The 23,399-nt window shown below is 39.3% G+C and overlaps 3 protein-coding genes across 11 annotated transcripts in view; 1 reads left to right on the forward strand and 2 right to left on the reverse strand.

The window, feature by feature from the left end:
- map4k2 (mitogen-activated protein kinase kinase kinase kinase 2) overlaps positions 1-2,457 on the reverse strand; it is a 51,853-nt gene extending 49,396 nt beyond the window's left edge. For all 5 annotated transcript variants that reach the window (XM_042511970.2, XM_042511968.2, XM_042511969.2 and 2 more), the window contains exon 1: positions 1,986-2,457. In XM_042511970.2, the coding sequence (XP_042367904.1) occupies positions 1,986-2,078 (93 nt within the window). In that variant the 5' untranslated portion in view covers positions 2,079-2,457. The remainder of the gene's footprint in view (positions 1-1,985) is intronic.
- A 1,039-nt stretch (positions 2,458-3,496) lies between these two features.
- Positions 3,497-21,602, reverse strand: men1 (multiple endocrine neoplasia I). 3 transcript variants are annotated; one of them, XM_042512265.2, is made up of 10 exons: positions 19,265-21,602; positions 15,027-15,505; positions 14,687-14,895; positions 13,228-13,356; positions 12,869-12,909; positions 12,680-12,767; positions 11,088-11,224; positions 8,783-8,927; positions 7,641-7,814; positions 3,497-6,788 (listed from the first exon to the last, which is right to left on the reverse strand). In XM_042512265.2, the coding sequence occupies exons 1-10, from the start codon at positions 19,312-19,314 to the stop codon at positions 6,273-6,275; spliced, it is 1,968 nt and encodes a 655-aa protein (XP_042368199.1). In that variant the 5' UTR covers positions 19,315-21,602; the 3' UTR covers positions 3,497-6,272. The 3 variants fall into 3 exon arrangements, with proteins under 3 accessions (XP_042368199.1, XP_042368200.1, XP_087929862.1); XM_042512266.2 differs by lacking the exon at positions 19,265-21,602 and adding an exon at positions 17,793-17,999; XM_088073736.1 differs by lacking the exon at positions 19,265-21,602 and adding an exon at positions 17,695-17,717.
- rtn3 (reticulon 3) overlaps positions 18,711-23,399 on the forward strand; it is a 44,773-nt gene continuing 40,084 nt past the window's right edge. The window contains exon 1 of one of the 3 annotated variants that reach the window (XM_042512264.2): positions 18,711-19,018. In XM_042512264.2, coding sequence (XP_042368198.2) covers positions 18,928-19,018 — 91 coding nt within the window. In that variant the 5' untranslated portion in view covers positions 18,711-18,927. The remainder of the gene's footprint in view (positions 19,019-23,399) is intronic. The other 2 variants (XM_088073734.1, XM_088073735.1) reach the window with 2 other exon arrangements.

A 23,399-nucleotide genomic window follows, 5' to 3' on the forward strand; every position in this document is an offset into this window, starting at 1 on the left:
CATCTAACCCCTGAACATCAGCTATAGAACTGCAACTTAATATTTTATTATTCATTCATCTGCCAGATTATTAAAATGTCAAAAAGTATTTTAAAAATGGCATTAACGCTTCTTTAAAGCCCACGGTGACACCTTCAATTTGCTTGATGTGTCCAACCACAACCTAATCACCAAGAGAGATATTTCACGTTTTTGCAAACCACTGATATGTAACGTGTGTACATTATTAGGAGAACATACACTGCAAGTTTTATGTGTCTAACCAACGCTGTGGTGAAGGTGTGATCAGGTTCAGGCACAAGAATCTCTTGATATACTGCTCAGGTTTGGTGGAACAAAAGCCACAGGAAATGCAGTAAAATACCCAAATTTGGTGGCTCAAATGCTGCTCGGAAATGCAGCAATCTGTTTGTGAAAAAACACAAAACCTGGTTCTGGGGCGACCTCTGGTTCACCTGGTTGAGTGTGTGCCCCAGAGAGGCTGAGGCAGATGTTCAGCTCTCCCACCTTTCCTGTCTGACTTAGCTGTCCTATCAACAAAGGCAAAAATGCCCCCAAAAAAATAATCTTTAAAAAAGCCGCTAAGGGTCACAAAAAAGTGCTCCCAGAAAATATTAGACATTTTCACTTGAAAAATTGCTGAAATGATTCATTCAATTAATCAGTTATCAGAATGGATAGCAATGGTACATGGACTGCTCTTGTATAACGCCTTTAGTCTTCCAAACAGTCAGAGTGCTTTAACACTAGCCGTCACATTCACATCACTATCTTGTTCAGACTGGAGTTAACCCTTTGAAACCTAGGGCAACATCACTTGCCTTGTGCTGCTTTTGGACGCTTTTCACCAGTATTGCAAATTTTAATTTGTGAGATTGCATTGCATGCAATTAAAACAGGAAGAAAGGCAATCAGCAACTTCAATCAGCAACTTTCAAATGTTCCACAAATTGCAAGAAAGTGGTAGATTCAGAAAATTCATTTAAAAAAGAAAGAAAAGCTATGGGAAAATTATCGAGGGATAAAAGTTAGGAGAAAAAGAAAAAACCTAGAGGAAATAAATGTATTTATAATGTATTTATATTTATTTTTTAACATTGTTTCACTCTTTTCTTTTTCTTTTACAAATTTTCAGGGAATTTTTGTGGGGTTTTTTTTTTTTTTACTAATTTCTTGAAAATTTGTGGGTCATTGCCTTTTCCTCCCCTGTTTTTAAAATGAATTAAGCCAGTTTGCTTAGTGCTAGTATTTCAGGGCTATATATATATATATATATATATATGACATAATGTCACACACACACACACACACACACACACACACACACACATATATATATATATATATCACATAAAATAACATTGCGACTAGGGACTTTATTATTATTATTATATTCCTTTTGAAAGCAACATGAACCTGTGGCACAACTGATGCAACAGGCTGCGACTGTGCTCTGTAAAATACCTATCTGTTTCCAAGGGATACTGGGATTCTTTAAGGGTTGAAAGGGTTAAATGGCTTTGTTCTAATGACATAATGTCACAAACACACACACACACACACACACACACTCACACACACACAAATTGTTTTGGATCCATTTCCTTTACATTGATTCTATTGCTCAGGGGGATTCCAAATTAATTGACACTTTTCAGCATGATTTCCTTCAAACTCAAACATCATTTTCACACTGCATGTAGTCTGACATGGAGCAGAGTGTGTTTTTCTGCAGGAGAAAAGGCTTTTTAACCCTCACAGAGGCAAGGATAAGATTTCCAGTGTTGACATCATGCCTCAGGTCAAGAAAAAACGCTCTCACGTGCGGCACTTTATGTGATAAATATCAGAGTTGAGTAAAAACACAGTTTCACCGTGATGACAGGAAGTGTGTGTGAGTGCAGTGAGAATCTCTGTTGATGAACTACCGATGGAGGTGGTTTCTCCGTGTGTGTGTGCTCTGCGGTGAAAATGTTCTCACTCACCTTGAACACATCTCCGTAGGTGCCGCACCCAATCCGGTGGATTAACTCGTAATCATCCAGAGGGTCCAGGAACGACACCCCTATCCTGTCCATGTTTGGAGACACCTCTGGGTGCTGCGCGTGAGCCTGGCGGGCTTTCTACTCACACATCCCAGCTGTTGTTGTCCGGGGAGAAGACGGCAGCAGACGGACTTACTCTGACTGGCGGGCTGTAGTTGACCAGCTGCTTAATGGGAACTAATTGGAGCTGACTAATTGCTGGAGTATCGATCCGGCGGACACACTCACACACAACTCGGCAAACGTTGACACACTCCAGGCGACTGTCTGAGTGCAAATAGTCCCGAGTGCTGCTCGAGTCACATCACGCATGAGCGAAGAGTCTCCACACTGTAAAAAATTACAAGTCCGTCACCTCTGTTAGCTCAACCGTGGAGTCGACCTTCCGTGTCGTGCTCTAGCTCGCGCCTCTTCTTCTTCTTCTTCTTCTTCTTCTTCTTCTTCTTCTTTGGTCACAATAAAAATACAAATGTAGCAGTGGTTAAAAAAATAAAAAAGAAGAGAAAATGACACATTAAAGTCTATGAAATAATACAAAACTGTGACTGAATTTGGATATAGAGAGTCAAAGTTTTAACTTTGCTAATTATTTTTTGATTTAGGGACTGTTCGTTATTAATGAGAGGGGAGGGGGTGGTGCAGAACTACAATAGAGGATTAGGGCCATGTTAAAGAGACGAAAAAAATCTTAGATTCGAGAATTAAGAAATAGTATTAACAGAATAAAGTCACAATTTCAAGAAAAAAAGTTGTAATATAACGAGAAAAAATTTACAAGATATAACAGGATAAAATTTGTAAATTTCAGAGAAAAAAACGATGTGAGATTAAACTCATAAATTTATGAGAACAAAGTCACAATATTATGAGATTAACCTCAAATTTATAGAAAACAGTCATATTATATGACTAAACTCGTGATTTTCATAAGTCATAATATTGCGAAAAAACACGTAAATTTATGCAAAAAAAAGTCACAAAATTAATCTCATAAATTTGTAAGAAATAAGACCAGAGTCAGGTAATATGGTATTAGAAGCAACACATTTAGAATAAATGATCAGAAGTAATAGATGAATGGTAAAACTTGTAGGATAAAAAGAAATTATAGAATAAAGTCATAATATTGTGAGAATAAAATAAGAATTTCAACAAAAAAAATTGTAATTTTATTTTACTAGAAATCCTAGAAATTTCCTAAAATCCGAGGAATGTCCTGAATTCCTAGACACATCCATAAATTCCAAAGGTGTCCTAAAGTCCTAGAGACATCCTAAAATCCTACAAACGTGTATGGGACTGCTGCAACTGGCCCCTGGCCTCCATCCATTTTGCAAATGTGGCCCCAAACCAAAGCAAGTTGAGTACTCCTGGTGTACAGTCTCCTAACACTGAGTGGTTTATGAACATGTGCACTCATATTTTTAATAAACATCCTCAGACTCATAACATTCTATTTTCATCAGGTCTTTATTACTTGCAGATACAAAAACAACAAAAACCACGAGTCATCAAGCAAATAGGATGTAGCAGGGCCACCTAATGTGGCTCCGTGTCAACAGTGCATGGTCTTCCTGGGCTTCTCTAATCCTTAGAAACAGGCCTAGTTTAGCTATCCTCCAAACTAAAGGCCACCTACTTTAGAAAAGAACAAAGGCAAAGTAAGGCAACATAGAGCTAGCAAGAAAGAAGCTATCGATAGAGCAGAAGTGGACAATGTTACACAGTAACTATCCTAAATTAATTACTTCCAAGGCTTCAGTCATGGACAGGTTCCTAATGGTACCAGTGGATATTTACACGTCTGTTGGTTGTAATCTGGTCATAATCGTTACTTTGGCTTCAAACGTCCACATGAGTCAATGACGAGTTCATAGTCGGTGTGCAATTGGCTGCCAATTAAAACACAAACTAATGATGAATGAGTGCTTACAATCAATCACACCAGGTAGCTGGTTTCAAGCTGGAGTTAAATAAAAACAGTGAAATGCCACTCCTTCACTTCAAATTTTGATATGTGGCTCTTGGATGCTTCAGATTTTTTGAAGAGGGGTTTGCATGAGGCACTTATCCATAGTCAGTGTGTTACACACAGTAGATTTCAGTCGGTACACCACCAGTTTGGAGAAGCAGGCAGGAGTCTGACACTGAAGCTAAGCAATGTACTGCTGTGGATGGAGGTCAAGCAACAAAACATATTTAAGTCACCTAAAAAAAAAAAAAAAAGGAAATCAATATCAGTTTGAGTGTATGCTATATTAAGAGTATTTTCACTACTCACGTCACCGCATGTTCTAACAGGGAAACTGTTAACTCCCTCAGTTACACATTTATGCTCTTGCCAAAGCCACCAGACTCCATTAACAAAAACAGTGATTAACTAATGCTAAAAAGGAAGCTGCTGGTCCACTGCTGTCTCCATCAGTTCGTTAGTTAGTGTTATCGTGTGACTTTGGCGAGTATGAACTAACCCTTTTAAATGCCAAAGTCACAATATAACAAATAAAATAACTATTTGAGGCAGCAGTAGATCAGCAGCTCCTGTGTTCAGCAATGTTAAATCACTGTTTTTCTCAACGGAGTCTGGCTTGGAAGAGAGCTGCATAACAGCTTCATTTTCTTTCTCGTGTTTATTACCTTTAAAAGCTGAGCAAATCGGCTTGATTTCTTTTTAAAAAAATGAGCAACTTCACAAGAAATTACACAAAAATTAGCAACAAATTATTTAAAAAAAAGTTACTATAAAATTGCCTGAATATTGGCAGAAAAGGGTAAGTAAAAAATAACTTAAATAAATAAAATTAAAACAATATTAAATATACAAACATTATTATATATAATTTATTATAATTCTAATGATCATAAATATGGTATTTGGACTTTTTTTTGTCCACTTCCTTTTACTCCTTTTCAGACATGAAATACTTGTTTACTGAATATGTCCAATGGGCATTCTGGTGTTTTTCTTGCTCTCCTTGTTTTCCTATTTTTTAATTTTTTTTTTCCTTTTTAATAATTTTCTAAAATTCTCTTTCTCCCTCCTTTTTTTAAACATTAATATTCAGGTTGTTTTCTTGTCACCATTTACCAATTTCTTGCAGTTTGCTCATTGCCTTTTGTGTTCATGAAGAGAATTAAACCTATTAGCTCAGGTTTCAGAGGTTAAAATACTCGAGACAGGCCTCTGAATGCAGCGCAAGAAAACTCATGTTCATCCAGGTATCAAAGGGTTAATGTAAAGCAGTGAAAATATTATAAATATAGAATACATTTAAACTGATGCTGATTTTTTTTAGGTGGGATTTTTTTCTGACATGCATTTTGTTGCTGATTGACTGACATCTACTGCATGTAATACACTAGGCGGGTTTCCAGTACAGACTTTTTTTAAAATGTCGATAAAACACAATCATGATATGACTGTGTTTCCACTGAGTAATGTTCTGTTCTGTGACTTCTCCTCTGGGGATAACATTCCAGGAAGCATGGTGATGGATGCTCAAAACATTAGCAGCTTTATATCTATTGCAGCCACCGCACTAGCCGTCATTATTTCCAATCCAAGACCACGTAGGCGTGTTATGGAGCCATAATGGAAAGGCGAGCCCCTTATACGTGGGAGCGGACACGTATGAGGGATTTCTGGGAGGTGATAGTCCACGATTTCACAGAGGAATCGTGGAATCAAAACTTCCAGATAATCTGCTCAGTTTTTGAAGAGTTCTGCTTGTAGCTCCTGCTGCATCATGAGGGAGCCAGTTCCTACTGACAAGCACATAGCCATAGCATCATGTGACCTAGAAAAGACAAAGAAGTGTTTCCATTGCAATTCTGCAAAATATGGCGTTGTCAAATCGCCTGAAATACCACCTCATGTGGGCATGAAAACTTTTTCTGCAATAAATGTGAGTTTCTTCGAAACGGACGTGTTTCCATCAGGCTTATTTTAAATTCACAATTTCAGTTTGAGGTATAATGGAAACCCGCCTACTGTCTATGAATAAGAACCTCATACAATCACACTTTCACACAAAAATCTGAACTATCCCTAAACTCAAGTGTGCAGGTCAGATATATTGCTGGGAGCGATGAGAAGTTTGACTGAACTGGACCTCTGGATGAAAACACTGGTAAAAAGTTTCACAAACAAAAGTGAGGTGACCGGGGGTCGTGCTGCTGTTCACAGTATGTCCTACAGAGTCCTCACTCCTCCAACAATCAGCAGGTCTAGAGGGACTTCCGCTGGCGTTTCATGAAGGACATGGAGTAGTCCCCGGCCGGTGTGCTCTTCTGCCTCTTCATCTGGACCTGCGACTGAGCGGTGAGCTGCAGCTTGATGGCGCTGGAGTTCACCTTGGCTGCACACAGCAGCTCCTTCATGCCCTTCATCTTTTCGCTCTGGAAGACAACCACAGGGCCGGCTGGGGAGGGGGACGCCTGCTGCTGAGATGAGGGGGAAGAGTCTGGGCTGGGGGACTTGGGTTTTCCTTCTGCGTCTGTGCTCCGCAAGCCCTGCGAGGAGCGTCGGCGGCCCTCTCCCACCTTCTTGGGCTGGGCTGCAGCAGGAGCAGCAGGCTGGGAGGAGGGGGAGGTGGGAGCAACAGCAGGAGGAGAGCTCTGCTCATCCAGCTTGGACTCTCTCCTGGGGCCCCGTCTGCGGCCCTCCCTGGGGTCCTCGCTGGACAGGTCGTCATCATCCTGGGACTCTGGCTCTTTGGTGATGATCGTCACCTTCTGACGCACCTTTGGAATCAGAACACACGCTTGTTTTTAGCCACACAGTAGGGATGGGTCATATATAAGCCACCTGCATTTCAGTTCTCCCACTATCTCCTTTAGCTCTCAGCCTCTCACAGACACACACACAGAGCAGGGCTTTTGCAGAGCTCCAGACTTTGACTATTTACTAACTGGAGAGCTGTTAGTTTGTTTCCAGCTCACAGTGAATTAATCATCATTTTAAATGGCGTTAGCTAACATCCAACACAAGCAAAAACATCAACACTTCCCGCCTGAAACAAGCAAGGTCTTTCAAAATAAAAGCAATCAGGCATTGTGGAAGGCAGGTATCTTCAAAGGACTTTTACAGGTGCTGGATCAAAAAAAATCAAACCGAGGCGAGAATCACACAAAAGATCCACACACTGAACTAAAAGCTCACAGTAAATTTTAATTGTGCAACATTTCGCTTTGATTCTTGCCTTCAAAATAAAGGCACCCACTTTGATTTATTTAATAACAATGCTTTTTAAAATGTCCTTATATAAGTACTTGATTTCTTATAACTGCATTTTATTTAATGTTTTATCAGTAGTGTATTCAACTACACTAAATGACAGAAGCTGCTTTTTGCATTTTTTGTAACTGCAGTTCATTCAATAATTTTGTATTTTAATAGTTAAAATTAGTTTAAAGGCCATTTAAAAGTATCAAGATATATATCATAAATCATGATATAGCCTTAAAATAGCGCAATATTATTCTAAAACCTTATCGTCCGGCCCTATTACAAAGCATCAACACATACGTCACATCAGTGTGTACTAGCTGTGGTCAGTTTGAAGTTCAGAAGCAGAGCTGTTGTGGGTTCCTCACCTGAGCATCAAAGCGGCTCAGAGACTGGACCAGGTAGGTGGCCCAGCCCACATGAAGGACTGGCGTGGGACTGCCCTCCTCCCATTTGCAGATGCCATCATAGAAACACAGCAGGTGGGCAAAGCATTCTGGGTCCTGAAGTGCTGAGAGGGCCGCTGTCTGCTTGGGCTGCTCCTGAAATCACAGTACGTCAACAGGGTTTACACACAGTTTCTTTTTTGTCTTTTTTATTAATATGTTGAGGGAAAAAAATATAATGGTATGTTTAAACTTTTGTATGGACATACAATACTACAAAATTATCTTGGTAAGATTCTCCACAATTCAGTTATTGAGTAAATTTTACTGAAACCATGAGGACCAAAGAAGAAGGCATTATCAGCACAGTAAACAAGAAAGATGGAAACTAGTAGATGTTGCACACTATTTTTAAAAAGCCAGGGGAAAAAGTACAGTGAACTATATTCATAATTAGATATTTAAACATTTTTAAAGAAAATTATCATACATTTTGAGCTTTTTTTTATCAGATCATTCCTAGCTTTGGATTTTTTTTCTTTCTCTGGTATTTTTAGGCTTAATTTTTTTAGGTAATTTTCATGTACTTGGGTCATTTCTTCTTTTGTTGATTGTTACCTTCTTCCTATGTTTTTGAAAAAAAGCAAATAAATAAATAAATTAAGGGAATATTTGCCCAGGTTGTAATGGGTTAAATTAATAATAAATTGTATTTCCCATCTTTGCTGAGCAACAGTTTTGTGTGAAACGCATTAAAAGCCCGTCGAATTTGCTCTTATGATTGTCTCTACAGTAGCACCCTCGGGAATAATGCGGATATCATCTCAATCTAAAAAGTCATACATTAGAAATCTGGCAGTCAGTGGGTATAAATATATTTATCAACATGAGAAGAACAAATTTTCCATGTGGCAAACGTGTGTTATAAGTGGCTGCAGATATGATCATCCAGAAAAGGTGTCCACAGACAGATCACATGCTTAATACCTGGTGGGGAGGGGGGGCGCTCTAATTTTTTTTACTTTGTTCTGTTCTGGTGCTCCTCCCCAAACAGTAAACTGTAAATGAAATGAGCCGAGCAGGTCTGAGAGTTTGAGCCCTCCTGCGCGGCTGGGAATACTTGCCTTGTCAGCTCCCTCTCCTCCCTCCATTCCCTCGGCAGCACTCTCTGCAGCAGCAGCTGTCTCCTTCAGCAGAGTGGGGATCACATCGTTTGCAATGTCAAAGAACTCCTTGTAGATCTCCTCGTCCTCTCGGAAATAGTTATAACTGCAAGAGCAAGTGAGAGGAGACGGACTTTTAATGACAGAGGAGAGGACGTCAGAACACAGCCTGCAAGATAAGACTCATCATGTCATGTTGCATGCCAGATTTCTGATCATCTACTGGATTATAAAATTACATAAAGATCAGATTGAGAGGGAGCTGTTTGACCACTTCATGTCTTTTAGGATGGAATGCTGATTATTGAAGACACTGCAACAGTCCAGACAAGTGTCCTCTGCCCCAAAAATCTACAAAGAATCCACTGTTACGAACACATTCCCTCTTGTAGATGATGCACAGAGGGCGAGCTGGAATTGAAGAACAATGGAGGAGCAGGAAAAGGAAGCTGATAGATGGGGAGAGAATGTGTGGTGGGTCAGTGCTGGTATTTTTAGCTGCAGCTCATGAGCAGTGTGTTTAAAGGGGAGGAGAGAGGGCGAGGATGCTGGACGTTTCCTGGCTGCCTCAAGCGCCACACCCTCAGAGTTTTGCTGTGGCTGATATCAGAGGAAAAACCGCAGTGTACAATCCCAGCCACAGCTAGACTCTGCTGTTTCATCACTTTACTTATACACTTACCTCTGAGTTGAGGTAGCTGATGAAAGCAGTTTATCAACATTTTTTATTGGAACAATACATGTCAAGGATGGTAGCTTTGCATTTACTGCCATCTTGTGTTCATGTGGTGAAACAACATGTGAGGCTGCTAGTCATTAAGCTGCTGATGTACAGTAAACACCAGCACCAAGATAATAATGTCAAGAAAAAAGAGTTTAACCCATTGAAACAAATTGGCTTGATTTCTATCAAAAACGTGAAAAGTGGGGCATTAAATTGTGATGTGACAGGCAGTTGTCCGTCCGACCGACAAACATTTTATTATGTTTTACTATCTTATGTTACTTTTATCATTATTACAAGTATATATTTTTCTGTTTTTAATTTATAACCAAGTTTTTGTTTCGTCTTGGTCTGGATATCAATTTAATTTGTATTATTCGTCTTGTCTTAATCCTGTCTTGGTTTTGTATTGCTTCTTTTTCACCTATTACTGATGCTTTTGTTTCATCTCTACTGGAATGACCAGTTATTAGTCTGTTTTTATCTGTTCTACTTGGATAAATTTAATAAACAGATTGTGGTTAAAAAAGAAGAAAAAAAAACATGAGAAGAAAGCAATGAGCACTGAAAAAAAAGATCCCAAAATTAGCAAGAATTTAGTTACAAGTACAAGAAAATTACCTAAAAATCATTTTCAAAAAGCACAAAAGACAAAAAGAGAGAAAAAAATCATGTTAATAATCTGGAAAAAGTGCTTTAAAATTACAAGACTTATGTAACATAATTTCAAATACATAATTATGACAATTAGAGACTGTTTTTCCCTTGCTTTAAAAAAAATTAAATAAAATAATTTTCTCAATCTACTCATTTTTCTTGCATTTTCTGTAACATTTCTTATCAAGATGCTCATTGTATTTTTTCCCAGGTTTTTGAAAGAAGTTGCACCAATTTGCTCAATTGAATGTTTAAGAACTTGTGAAAGGCGCCTTTGAGCAATACAAGAAAAATGATGTCGCTCCAGGTTTCAAAGGGTTAAAAGGTAACTTCGGTGTTTTTCAACCTGGATTATTTTCCCATGTTTTTGAGCTTAAGTGATTAATGGAGACAAAACCCAAAATTGAAGACAAGAAACACAAACTGACATTTATCACTTGGGGTTAGGGAAATTTTTTTTACAAATATTCACTGTTATATAAAACGTCACTTTTTGGTATTGAAAATGTGAGAAGCATTTTGTAAATTTTAATCTTTTTTTTTTAAATTTTTTTAAAAAATGTTTACACTGCAAAGTCAGAAAAAAAAAAGATTAATTAAATCCAATATCTGACGTCTTTGCATGTTTAAGACTTTTGAAACATTGATTCAAAACATTTAAATACCAATAAATGTCTTATTTTTAGATGAATGATTTTAAAGCATTTTACGGCTTTTGAAGGATCCGCAGGAACCCTGGTTAAAGGAATGCTGGACCCTAAGAATGCAGCGTAGTCATCTTCCCAGACTGAAAATACAACCCTGGACTTCCACTGGAGCTTGAAACCTATCAATATTCAAAGCTGACCTTTGACACAGAGGTGTGTTACAGCAGTGTAAACTCACTCTTGCATGACCTGCGCTGCCTCCGCCCAGGCCTTGAGAGCCTCTCGCACATCCCTGTGTCTGTAATGGAAACCAGCCAGATACATGTAGGGGTAGATGTGCTCGTTGTTGTAGTACTTCTGAGCAGAACTCACAGCCTGAGAGAAAGAAAGAAGGAAAGAAAGAAAGAAAAAGAGAGAGAGAGTGCACAGACACACACAAGTTAGAGGCAGAAAAGTACAATGGCACCTGCTATTTATCTCTGAAAGGTCCGCACATGTAGCTCATGGGGTGTAACCAGTTTTAGAAATGAACTTTTTTGCCCACCTGCTACTGTGGCTGGTGGATTCCAAAATCTACTATCCACTCAACAGATTACTATTGTTTTTTTTCTGGCTGGTGAGTGAAGCAAATCGAGCAGCCACTTGCTCATTTGACTGGTGGCTGGTGCTGATTCCAACCCTGGTGTGACAATCCATCGATCTGGACCGATTTATCAATCCACTGATCAACAGTAGAACTTGACTGATGCAGAGTGAAAGCATATGATATCATTATCTTCAAGATACACCATTTCATTTTGAAATTCTGTCACTGTCAAACAGCAGCAGGCAAATGATGGCAAGCAGTGAAGAGAAAAGTCTGGAGAAAATCTTTTATCATTAAAATGGAGCTGTGTGAAGCGGCCAGGATGAGAATTAGCACCTCCAAATGCAAGGCCATGGTTCTCAGCTGGAAAAGAGTGGAATGCCCTCTCAAGATCGGGGAGGAGATCCTGCCCCAAGTGGAGGAGTTTAAGTACTTCAGGGTCTTGTTCACTAGTGAGGGAAGGATGGAGCGGGAGATCGACAGGCGGATCGGTGCAGCGTCTGCAGTAATGCGGACTCTGCACCGATCTGTGGTGGTCGATCTTTGTTCCTACCCTCACCTATGGTCACGAGCTTTGGGTAGTGATCAAAAGAACAAGATCGCAGGTACAAGCGGCCGAAATGAGCTTCCTCCGTAGGGTGGCTGGGCTCTCCCTTAGAGCTAGGATAAGAAGCTCGGTCATCCGGGAGGAGCTCGGAGTAGAGCCGCTGCTCCTCCACATTGAGAAGAGCCAGATGAGGTGGCTCGGGCATCTAATTAGGATGCCTCCCAGACGCCTCCCCGGCGAGGTGTTCAAGGCAAGTCCCACCGGTAGGAGTCCCCGGGGAAGACCCAGGACTCTGGGTGTCTCTCGGCTGGCCTGGGAACGCCTCGGGATCCCCCGGGAAGAGCTGGACGAAGAGGCCGGGGAGAGGGAAGCCTGGGCTTTCCTGCTTCGGCTGCTGCCCCCGCGACCCAACCCAGGATAAGCGGTAGAAAATGGATGGATGGATGTTTTGAAATGAATTTTCTAATAGTTGGGAAAATTTATTTTCACTCAGATTTTTGTAGATATTTAACAAGACACTTAACTTTTATATAATATATGCATTTTTACTATTCCAAGTCGAGTTTCCAGAGGCTTTAAAATGTGTCTCTCATATTGATGTATTCAAAATGAGTAGTCCAACATTTTGGGATATATTGGGGCCAAAAAAAACGTCTCTCTGCTCTGTGACTTGAAGGAAACCTCTGTAAAGTCTCACCTTGAGGTGGATTTGCAGGGGGCTCTCCTTGCCTGGGATTGGATCCTGATCTTCAAGGTCTGCTAGAGTGCCCATGGCCATAGGATACCTGGTGCACAGTACACAAGTGAAAAAAATTACACTTTAACTCTACAGAGAAAAGGCAAACTGTAAAACTTTTCATTCTTAACTTCATTGATACAAACTTACCTGTCCAGGTCGCCTCGATCATACAGCAGCCAAAGGAGTTTCTGATCAAACAGGGAGAAATAGCACAAGATCAGAAAGAGAAACACATGCAGCTTATGAAAAAGCAATAAACTTAGTAAGTGATGATAAGAAATACAGCTGTGACTGTGTGACACATTCATAGCACCAAACTATGTGATGACAGAGAAAGATAACGGGAATTTCCAACAACACAAGAACATCAGATTGTTCTGTTGGCTTTCTGACATTTAGGTCGCTGCTTCCTCCAGCATCTACTGTGAAACTGAAAACTGTGGCGTGTTCCAGTTTGAAAAACAGATGTGGAACTACATACCACACTTTAAGCGGCGGTTACTGACCTGTTGCAGCTGCAGGAGCTCGGAGCTATCGGTGTGCAGGTCCAGTGACGGGTTGATGGCGCAAACCATGAAGGCCACCTCCATGTTTCTGTCACATTTCATGTAGGAGCCCTTCAGGTACAGCCAGCTCTGAAGGAGACACACAGGTTTACAGGAATGTTATTATCAGATACTGCTCATGTAAATCTACGGACAGCCGCCTTTGCGTTTATTTAGAGAGGCTGGAAAAAGGAGCAGATTTATGCATCTCTTTATGTGTCCACAGCCCATACTGACTTTTTACGAGCAAAACACCAGGTTTAAACATGAGCTCATATGGACTGACTCATTCAGCTGACAGTCATGGTGACATAATCCTGTATCATCAGAGCGACATGGATTCATGAGGCAAAACTAAATTCCAGTAACTGACAGCAGGTCATGTTGCACGTTACTGAACCTGATGTTCAGGGATACTTTTTTTGTGACAAAACAAGCTCACCAAAAAATAAAATATGGACTTGTTCACTTTTTATATTACAATTTTGTAAAAAATTCTAAATGTATTGTTATTTTGCTTATTTTTGTGTTGGGGAAGGTCTTCCGCTGGACTCCTCCCTGTGGTTCCTGTTACCTAGTAATAAAGAAAATTTGAATAATTCTCCAATGCACTGTATTCATCTATTGTTTATTTATTTACCAAGCTCAGTCTTGTAGAGCCAGGAGGATATTTCCTCTCTGATAGTCAGGTTGGATCAAAGCCTGACATCCTGTGGCGAGTCCTTTGCCGCTCGTCAGGGGATGCAGTTTAAGCAGGAGAGCTGGAAGTGCTCTGTTCTGTCGCCACTGATGCTAGTTTCATGTTGTGTGCGTCTAAAAAATTGGGATATTTTCACCTGCTTTTCTGACTGTTGGCATAGACATCTCTGCATTATTGATCAACTTGTTGACTTTTAGACTATCAGTCTTTTTCAGTTGACATTTGACTTGCAAAAGCTGCAGTGTTTTGCAATACACTTAACATAACACGTTTATGGTCTTACTGTGTGTGTGTGTGTGTGCGGGCGTTTGCGTGTGTATGTGCTCCACCCAAGCAAAGGAGAACTGATAGCGATGCAGTACAGGCTGAAACATAAATTAGATAAATAACATAAGCATATGTTTTTTATTTAATAAAAACCACAATCTAGGCTTATCTAGATGAAAAGTGACCTTAGATAACTGACTTGGCCCAATTTATAAAATAAAAGAAAAATAAAATTGACCTGACTTTTCAGGGGGGTGCCCAATATATTGGTGGGAGAAACACTGATATTATTGAAATACAATACTTAAAAATCACAATACAAACCAACTTGGTACCCGGGTATTGTAATAGTATAGAATCAGGAGATAATTGTATATTTTGTATTATAAATTTGAACTATGTGTATGGATGTCTTTAGGTGCATTTTTTCACGTAGGTGGAGGTGGACCTTACCTTCTCACTGACTCCTGCTGTGACTGTTTGGCCTCGTCGGTCCTCGTTACCCTTTCCATGCCAGGTGACCTCAGCCGTCTCTTCACCGTTTTTGCTGAAAATCACCCAGGCGTGGTCCTCAGATAGTGCCAGGTGGACGTCCTTCAGACCAAGAACCTGGCAGGCTGCCACCACAGCAAATGCAACACCTGAGCTGTCCAGTTTGGTTCCTGGTTCAAATGTGACAAAGAATTATTTTCATCAGTTGGACATCACTAATTCCAAGTTGATCAAAGTCTGTACTTCAATAACAAACATCTTCAAAAAAGCAGATGTCATTCTAATACTTGGTATCACACACCAGTGATGAGACTGAAGAGGGACTGGATGTGGGCCCGGTCCTTGAAGTAAGAGCGGCTCAGACTGTTCCAGATCACGTCTGACACCTTCTTCACCAGCTCCCTGCTGGAGCCTGCAGCAGTCCTACGGTACTGGGACAGGTCCACCGCGCCGCGAATCTGTGCCGTGAAGCGCTCGTACAGTGCAGAAATCATACCCAGCTCCACTGTAGGGAAGCAGGAGTTGGGACAGTCTGGCTCCAGTGGTTCAAAGCGGACCCCTGGAACGTTCATGGGGATGACCCTGTTCACAGCTAGGAAGTGCTCAACGAAACCCAGGACCAGGGAGAGAAGGGCCAGATCTGGCTCAGACTTGTGGAGCTCGGCGTCAAACAGCTGAACCACGCCATCGATCCCCCGCAGGGGAAAGTGCTTCTTCTGGGCTGAGTGCAAACCCATGATATCTGCTGGCAGTCGACTCACGCTCTGCTCACCTGCAGTACTGAATGTTACACAGCCACCAGTTACACTCCACAGCAATATCACACACTGATGCTGTAGAAAGCACAAGTAGATTTAGCAAACATTACTCACAAACAGAAGGAAATGCTGTATTTGTTGGGAACTATTTTTAATGGCTTGCTGATTTGTTTTCAATAATTAGCAGGACAATATGAAGTTCTATGGCACAGAGGAAGAAGCTGTATCAGACTTTGATACACAACACAGTATCTGTTAGTAGATACTTTTGTTGTTTGTTTTGGGCTGCATAAGAGATCAGTCAAACAGTAAATCATGAAAGACCTATCCTTTAACTTTGACATTTTACCCATATAATTGCCCGTTACAACACATTAATATATCCGCATATTTTCACAATAAATGAATATTACATACACTGAAAAACATTATATTTTATGTCTCCATCTGCTGGTGGGCCAGCAGGATAAGAGTATGCAGAACATGATGTTAATTCTACTACAGAAGAGACCTGACAATCACTTAAGGTGGGGAAAAAAGTGGATATATCGATATCAGTAATCAGCCAAATTAGTGGTTATATATCAGCATATTGGCAAAAACTACAAAATTGTGCATCCGTAAAATAAATACAAAACACACCCATTCAAAGTTGAACATCCCTCCCCTTAAGCCAAATCAAAAAACATACTCCCCTGTGCTCAAAAAAAATATCTGAAGAACTAACATCTGAAAAAGGCAATGACACACTTAAGAAATCTAAGAAAGGCACCACAAATTGCAAGACATTAGTACATTTCCACGATTATTCTTCATTATAAAAGTTGTGTGTGTGTGTGTGTGTGTGTGTGTGTGTGTGTGTGTGTGTGTGTGTGTGTTGGGGGGGGCTATATGTACAATTATCACAATTACGTTTGTATAATTATGTTTGAGAATTAATTTAAAATAATCGTGCTAAGTAGCTAAGTAACAATCGTTATCAAATTTAACCCTTTGAAACCTGGAGCGACATCACTTGATGATGATGTTGCTCTGAGGCATCATTCACAAGCATATAAATCTTTTAACCCTGAGCAAATTGGTGCGACTTCTTTCAAAAAGCATGGCGTAAAAGGCGATGTCTAGGGGGAAAAAAAAGACAAAAGATAGGGAAAATCCAGATTTATGATGATTAATATTACATATTTAAAATTATGTTACAATATTATTATTATTATTATTATTATTATTGTTATTATTATTATTATTATTATATTTTCAAGCATTTCTTTTGAGTCGATTTCTTCTTTTTTAAATCCTCTCTTCATGTGCTTTTTAATTAATTAATATATTAATCATTGCCCATTGCCTTCTTCCCCATATTAAAATCAAGAAATCAAAAATCAAGCCAAATCAAACGGTTAAAAAAAGCAATAGGGCTGAAAAAATACCTTTAATTTTCCGTAGAAAAATATTCTACAATACATTTATAAATATTAATACTACATGCGCTACTTTTTCTTTATTTTTTAATGCGTCACAGCACCATATCTTGCCGTATATTTTATTGAACTTGTATGGAGGCTTATCGGCATACATAAACATGCTGGTAATAATCTCGGCAATAAGAATTTTAGCCATGGGATTAATGCTGCACGTTAAACAAATAAAATATAAATCCAGACAGTGACCCACAGCCGGGAAGCTTGACTCGTTGCATAATGCTGGTTACATGAATGCCGCTAACACGGGCTATATGGCGCTTTGGTGGGCGGGGCACTCCTCCTGCTACACACGGAGCTACATTTAATTCAAAGCTGCTAATAGAAGCTCTTCGAGGCTTGAGAGCCTGAATAATACGTCGAAATGTCTCCAGAACAGCACAAATACATGCTGTCTTTCAGTAGACCGAAATACGTCATTAGAGGAATTAATTTGCATGCCTGGTTAGCTGGTTGAGGCTAACCAGCTAACTTTACTAAGTTAAGTTAGCTAACGTTACCCATTTAGTTTTACTACCGGTATTGTTTGTTGAATGAATACTACTTTATTTAAATGACTGAGATAAAGTAACGTTGCAGTAACATCCTGAACCACAAAGTGAGCCACACACACTGTAGCAGATATAGAGCAGATGGCTCTGAATGACGGCTGTTGTCACAAGCAGCTAACAAGCTAACGAGCCGCTAGTTAGCTAAACTCATCACTTTTGGATCACGCATCTTCCCCTACCACTCTCGCGAAGTATATCGCCACAATATGCCGCCACACCGGTTCACTCCAAGCTCTTATGAACGTTAAATTTGAGCAATGTGTAAGAGATAACGTACCCGTTTTTTTCACAGCCTCAGCCACATGTTTTTGTTTGTGTCCCCCTTCTTTTGCCGCGCAGTTCAGTCTGCCCGACAGTCACTTGCAGTGTGCTACCAGGCGCTACGTTTGCGTAACGGAGCAGATCTCATAACGTCATGGCGGTCGCTGTCAAGCGCATTTGAAAGCTGAAAGGTCCATCCCCATGATTGTAGATCTGATGCCCTGCGCACACGGTGTCCTCTCATGTATCTTGGGAAATGTAGTTCATAGTATGTTTTTGTATACACTACCAGTAGAGGGCAGCATGTTTATATTATGTGATATATTGCTACGAAATGGAACAAAGGTAACCGTTACATAATGGAAAACAAGCAAAATCCACACCGTTTAGGCTAATTATACTGCAGCCGAGAAGCCGAGAAGCCACTGCATTTTTATTATTTTTCAAAACAAATTTCATAAATGTGGCTACGGCTGGCTTTGTCACAAACAGCTCAAACGAACACTAGTCTATACATTGTACCGCAAATTATCCACGTTTCATTTGGTTTAATTTCATTCGTACAATATTATGCCCTCCTTGATGATATAATGGCCGAAATACAAAATCCCACTTTTGTTCAGAGCAGGTATGACATGGTGTCTGTGTTCAGGAATATTCCTTTTGCTGCCTTCAATTACTGTCGAACATTTTAGAACACTCGTGAACTTCACACCGAAATAACAAGTTCTGCCTCGAATAGAGTAGATGGAATACATTTTTAAAAGCCAGAGAGAAAGAAGAAAAGGTCAATGCGTGGTAGTAATTTGAATAATTATACATTTTGATGTTAAACGTCTTGGACACAGACACAAGTCCTACGTATCAGATTGAATGTGAGATATACGAGCCTGAGCGGAGATCCTGAACGCCCCTCACCCCGACATGTTTTCCCCTCCTCCATTAGTCCGCCTTGTTTCCCTCCATCTCTTGTGCTTATCTGTCAGTGCTCGGACGTTGCGTTAAGGTGCGGATCCGAGTCCCGCTCTTGGGGGAAAATTGAGGAAAGTCAGACGACATTTACGTCTTCAAGGGACAGTAAATACGACTATTTAAACTGAAACGACAGACATTTTACCGCCTTTGTGCAGTTGCTTTGAAACTACAGTAAAATGGATCCAATGACCCAGTCCGCCCAGATATCATCGTCGCAAGGGTTTGCCGATGGACAAAATTCTGCTGCCAAAGAATCAAAGCTATCCGGTAAGACACAGTCTTAGGTTAAGTTAGCAAGCCAAGTGTTATTTTCAAAGAGTATTTTATCTTTAATTACTATTAAAGCATATGTGTTTTTATTTACAGGCGTTAATGATTTCATAGTCAATTCCAGAACTTGGAAGTGTAGCCATTTTAATGTAGAAAGCCTTTATGTTGTGTGTTGTTGTCGTGTGCGTGTCTGCTTAAGCTTGTTTAAGCTGTAATGGGAAACACCTGTGGTAGTGAACTTACCCGGGCACACGGCTACCAATCATTCCCCGTGTAGCGTCGGCCTGGTACATACCGTTGTCTTTTATGGCTACAACGCCAAACCTCCTTTATGAAAATGTCAGTTTAAAGTCCGCTTACTGATAAGCGTGAGCCACAGTCTTTAGCCATTGTTAAAAAGCATGAGGTAACACACTGACTGTGCAGTAAATATTCGGTTAGGTAGGCAGCTGAACACTATTATGTGTTGTCACTGCTACTTACTGAGCACCATTATTAATATGCGTCCGTATAAGGATGCTGCGTAATTAGCAGGACTAATTAAGGAAGAAACAAAACAAAGAAATGTTAGTAAAATACGTACTTCTTGGTGCATTTTACGTCAGCCGAATTGAAGTCAGCACCCGATTGACTGTTAATGTAGTCTTACATCATACTTATACGTGGTGCATATTTGTTGAGAAGTGGATACACATTAAATTACATTTTAAACAATAAGGTTTGGGGTGACAAAGCGTTATCGGCGCTAAATGTTGCGATGCTCTGCACTGCAGATGCATTGTTACTGGGCAACTGCCAGTGAAGGGAGAACCTCTTAAAGGCGCATTGCCCTTTTTTTGTCTCTTGAAAATGATAACAATCCCTCAACAAAACATCATGGCTGAAGAATAGCATCATTCACTTCTGTCTTATAACTCTCACCATCTTCAGTTTTTTAAGTGTTTTAGCGTGTTCAGGTTTCACGGTCTAGACGCGCCTAATTACAACAAAGGAGCAGTGTTGTCTTAGGAGGCCTTATTGACAGGTTATTGTGTACAGGGAGTGGCTGCTTCACAATCACAGCGTGTGTTGCCTCAGTGAGTGTGCGTATGTGTGTGTTAAGCCATCTGATTAGGACCCTGTGGCTCAATCAACCACTACATCTTAGCCATTTGAAAATCCTTCAAAGCCATGTTCTGTTAATCAAAAGGATTGTAGGCTTTGAAGAATTATACCACATGTGGTCATGGGCGTCAACTGGATGTGGCAGGGTGTGGCACATGATGCTTGACTGAGTTATGATTTGGTTTAGGAAGTTTATCAGTGAGAAGAGGAAAAGAACTATTAAATAAACAATTACTAGAAATCTGCAGGGGCATAAGAGGAATTACATTAATCAGGAAGCATTTAAAACCATGATTGTTTGCATGCTTGCAGTCATATGATGTGATCTAAAACGTATGACAACAATGACCAAATTATAATCTGTTATGATATAATTTAGTCTATTAACCATTTGAAATCTGAGCAAATTTGCTTGATGTCTTTCAAAAACATTGGAGGAGGAGGGGGGGGGTCAGGCAATGAGCAATGAAAAATAAATTTCATTTTCAATTAAAGTTCATGAAAATTTCCAGAAATTTATTTTGAAAAAAAATTGAAAGAAAAAACAAAGAAGTGCTGTTATAATATATCTTAATACATGAATGTAAATATGCAATTATAGTAATTATAAATTTAGTTTTCCCTATACATTTTTCACTAGCTTTTTAAAACAATTCTAAATTTACTAGTTTCTTGGAATGTATGAAACATTTATACCCAAGTTGCTCATTGCATTTTTCACCATGATTTTGAAAGAAACTGCTTTTGCTCAATTTTCTCTGGAATCAGTTGTTAAAATTATCCTATTTTATTTAACCTGTATTTATCAGAAAAATTAAAAAAAAAAATATAAAAAAAAAAATTCTAAGAGTGTAAATACTTAAAACATAAATTAATACTTCTGAAAGGCATCTAAAAGCAGCACATGGACAGTAATGTCGCTCTAGGTTTGAAAGGGTTAAACAATTATGAATGGCTCCACTTTGTCCCTGAAAAGCCATGAGTACAGTCAGAAATATTGGTGCTTGATTACAATTAAAATATAAATTGCTTGATATTTTAATTAAAATCTAAATTATAATATAAATTGCTTGATATTTTAATGTAGCACAAGTAGGTTTAATTCACTTAACTTACATGTAAAATCAATTCAGAGGTGGCTCACACAGCTGTAGTATAACCTCCACAGGCAAAGCTTTTCAGGAGCTTCTGTTAGAGCCAGTTTTTGTCTGCCAGTTTCCAAGGCAGCGTCCGGAAAACATGGCTGTTAAAATGAATAGTTTTGTGGCAGCCATGGTTGTTTTTTTTAAACGTTCCATGACAGATAACAGACATCGCCTCCTGCAAACCTTAGTCATTACAGCACTGCTGAGTCACCCCAAAGTATGGGCTTTAGGGCCTACTCAGTCTGCATCTCTGACTTATGGGAAAGGCAGTGTCTGATCTTTCCACTCAGAAATACATTCGTAGGGATTAGCTATGGACATCACTTTATTTTTTCAACTTTTTTATTTTTAGAAATATCTGTATTATAGTGTGTGAACTGATGTTCATTTGAAATAAGACAAACAAATCAGAAGTTTTATAGTGAAATTGTCTACAGCTAATAATGCATATGTTATTGATTCATTTTTCAATAATGTTGTGACTGTATTTTAGGCAGACAGGTTAGAAAAGGTTCACTGCATTGCATTGAATCATGATGTAACTGTAGGATGAAAATGTAATATATTAGCAAGGACTGGTATGGGCAGGAAGAGTAGTTAAGCTCAGTGAAATATTAATTTACCCTCTTGAAAAGCAATAGTTATTTATTTCAGCTCCAAAGAGATCCAGGCCTTAATTGGAAACCGGCTCATACAGGAGAGATGTTGGCAAACCCACCAGACTCCGTTTATATAAACAGTAGTTTTAGCATTTATTATAGAGGCAGCATATTTTCACATCTTAATTCAGAGTTTCTATCAATCAAACTAGAGTTGGTGATTTTTAAAACAGTGGAAAGATGAAGCATGTTTTTTTGCAAGTTTAATTTAGACTTTAACTGTTTGTGGTTAACCCTTATAAACCTGGATTGACATTAGTTGACTCGTGCTACATTCAGACGCCTTTCACAAACTTTGTGACCGTTTGAGCCCTGAGCATATTGGAGGGAAGAACACTGTGGCAAGAAATGTCCCACAATTTTCAAGACAATTATAAACAAGAAAATGACCTTAAAATCAGTCTTAAAAATAGGGGAGGACTATTAGAAAATGATCTCCAAATACGAAAAATGTCCAGAATTTAGATTTAGAATACTAATAATTTCATATTTTAAATTATGTTACCGGAAAAAAAATATAATAACATAAAAAATTAGCATATGCAATTTAGGTACAGGTTGAAAAATCCAAACAACAAAACACATGTTAAACATGTGCTTCACATCATAATCTGCCACTGGCTTTTAGTTTGAAATCTACAGGAAGTCCTGATTTGCAATAAAGATAGCTAAATGTCCATCAAGACAGTCGAGGTGAAGCTACTAGAAATAAGTGCTTGGTAAAAATGATATCTCTCTCAAAAATAAAGTGTTTTTAAGCAGAGTGATAAATGTGGCATAATTCTGTGCATTTCCATAATTCTGTAAATACTCAGTGAATAATGAATAGTGAATGATTCTGAAACATTGCCACATAACTGATACAGAGGCTGTTTGTCAAACGTGCTTTTGTCCATATTGCTCAAGCTTTACAGTAGCATCGTAATCTACACTCGGTTTATCTTTTAGTCTGAGGACATCACAGTTAGCAGATGGCCTGGCCCTCCTCTCCATCGTCTGTCTGTGGCTCGGGCCATTTCGTTTGACTTGCACGCTGATGAGTGACACTAGTCACAAAGGAAGTGACACACTTCAAATGAGGACCTCATTTCTCAAACTACATTGCATCAGATTTTGAGGGGAAGTTAGCCTCAGAATCAGTCAGTGTATTGCTGCATTATGTGTTATCTCAAATGGGTTTTTTTGTCTGAAAGGTACTTTGAACTGAAATACCCAGATTGTTGCAGCATCAGAAACTTATCAGTAATCCTTACATCACAGTTTGATAAGTGTAGTTACTGGTTTAGTGATTTCTGTGCACTTATGTCCTCATAGGATCGTTCTTACATGAGCCGAATAACCTTTATATCACTGGAGGCATCAGACCAGACCTTTAGTTTGATCTCTTACCTTTCAGACACCAGGCGGGTTTCCATTATAGATTTGCTCAAAACTTAAATATATTTAAAATGTCGATCAACCACAAATGCG

Source organism: Plectropomus leopardus, chromosome 23, assembly GCF_026936395.1.
Source record: "Plectropomus leopardus strain MGB_pleo_1.0 chromosome 23, ASM2693639v1, whole genome shotgun sequence".
Taxonomy (NCBI): Eukaryota; Metazoa; Chordata; class Actinopteri; order Perciformes; family Serranidae; genus Plectropomus; species Plectropomus leopardus.

What these genes read in the sequence shown, in the direction of transcription:
- men1 (XM_042512265.2), bottom strand. Translation starts at nt 19,314, where the DNA reads ATGTACCAGGCCGACGCTACACGGGGAATGATTGGTAGCCGTGTGCCC. An exon ending in ATTGGTAGCCGTGTGCCCGG is followed by an intron (nt 15,506 to 19,264) that starts GTAAGTTCACTA and finishes TGTAACATTCAG; the next exon opens with TACTGCAGGTGAGCAGAGCG. An exon ending in CCCTGCAAATCCACCTCAAG is followed by an intron (nt 11,225 to 12,679) that starts GTGAGACTTTAC and finishes TCTTTCTCTCAG; the next exon opens with GCTGTGAGTTCTGCTCAGAA.